The following is an 887-nucleotide window of genomic DNA, read 5'->3' as shown; positions in this document are numbered from 1 at the left end:
TAGCATTTCTTACTTAATGGAAACACCGCAATTGCGAAACTATGTTTTTCAACATTAACAGAATATCAACAGTTTTGCGCAAATTTGCAATGGAAACACAGCTTCTGAGAAACCCTCATATAGAAGATGATTTTAGAGGAAAACATTGCTCACATGTTTTTAACTTACTCGTTTCTGTTKAACTACTAAAAATCTGAAATAAAAATCAGTCTTTGTGTAGATGAACYAGGCTTCATTTGTCATCAGCAACATGATTTCTGGTAAAAGGAAAAAGGCATCAAATCAGGGYTTCATCTTCAAAGGCCCTTCCTATTTGGTTCACAATTCATAGTTTCTGTTCAAGTGTTCCCTCCCCAGTCCAAACCTGTGTTCACAGTGCCCACTTCCCATCCATGATGTGGGTTTTCTGAGAGTAAAAAAAAAACAAAAACAAAAACAAAAAACAAAAACAACAAAAAACACCTCAGTCCCTGCTGTGTGACCTGTTTCATTTGACCTTTTCAACAACTTTCCAGGAGGACCACAACCACCTTCGGAGCAGGTTTTTAACARCGGTAAAACATGTCTAGATAATGAAACGTGTCACCGTGTTGTACCCGTACCGCTCAGCAGGGGCTGGTTGCGTCTGTATGTAGCAGGCAGCGGGCCCGGACGTTCCTGACGCTGGTTCAGAACTCGGCCCAGATGGCCTGTGTGACGGAGGCTGCCGACAGTCARGCTGTGCAGGTAGACCGGCTCCACAAAGTGGCTCAGCAGCGCCCCCTGCAGGCCCAGAATGTTCCATCTGAGAGGAAGAGTCGGGGAAAAAGAGGAAGAATGAGTGGTTTGATGAACAAATAAAATGATCGGTGCGTGTGTGTGTGTGTGTGTGTGTGTGTGTGTGTGTG

The 887-nt window shown here is 44.0% G+C and overlaps 1 protein-coding gene across 1 annotated transcript in view; it reads right to left on the bottom strand.

The window, feature by feature from the left end:
• adarb2 (adenosine deaminase RNA specific B2 (inactive)) overlaps nucleotides 1-887 on the bottom strand; it is a gene marked incomplete at its 3' end in the record, with an annotated part of 174,016 nt that overhangs the window by 8,653 nt on the left and 164,476 nt on the right. Inside the window, 1 exon segment of the mRNA XM_014013538.1 lies at nucleotides 603-784. Coding sequence (XP_013868992.1) covers nucleotides 603-784 — 182 coding nt within the window.

This window comes from Austrofundulus limnaeus, unplaced genomic scaffold, assembly GCF_001266775.1.
Source record: "Austrofundulus limnaeus strain Quisiro unplaced genomic scaffold, Austrofundulus_limnaeus-1.0 Scaffold103, whole genome shotgun sequence".
Lineage (NCBI taxonomy): Eukaryota > Metazoa > Chordata > Actinopteri > Cyprinodontiformes > Rivulidae > Austrofundulus > Austrofundulus limnaeus.
This window is presented reverse-complemented; position numbering and strand designations above follow the sequence as displayed.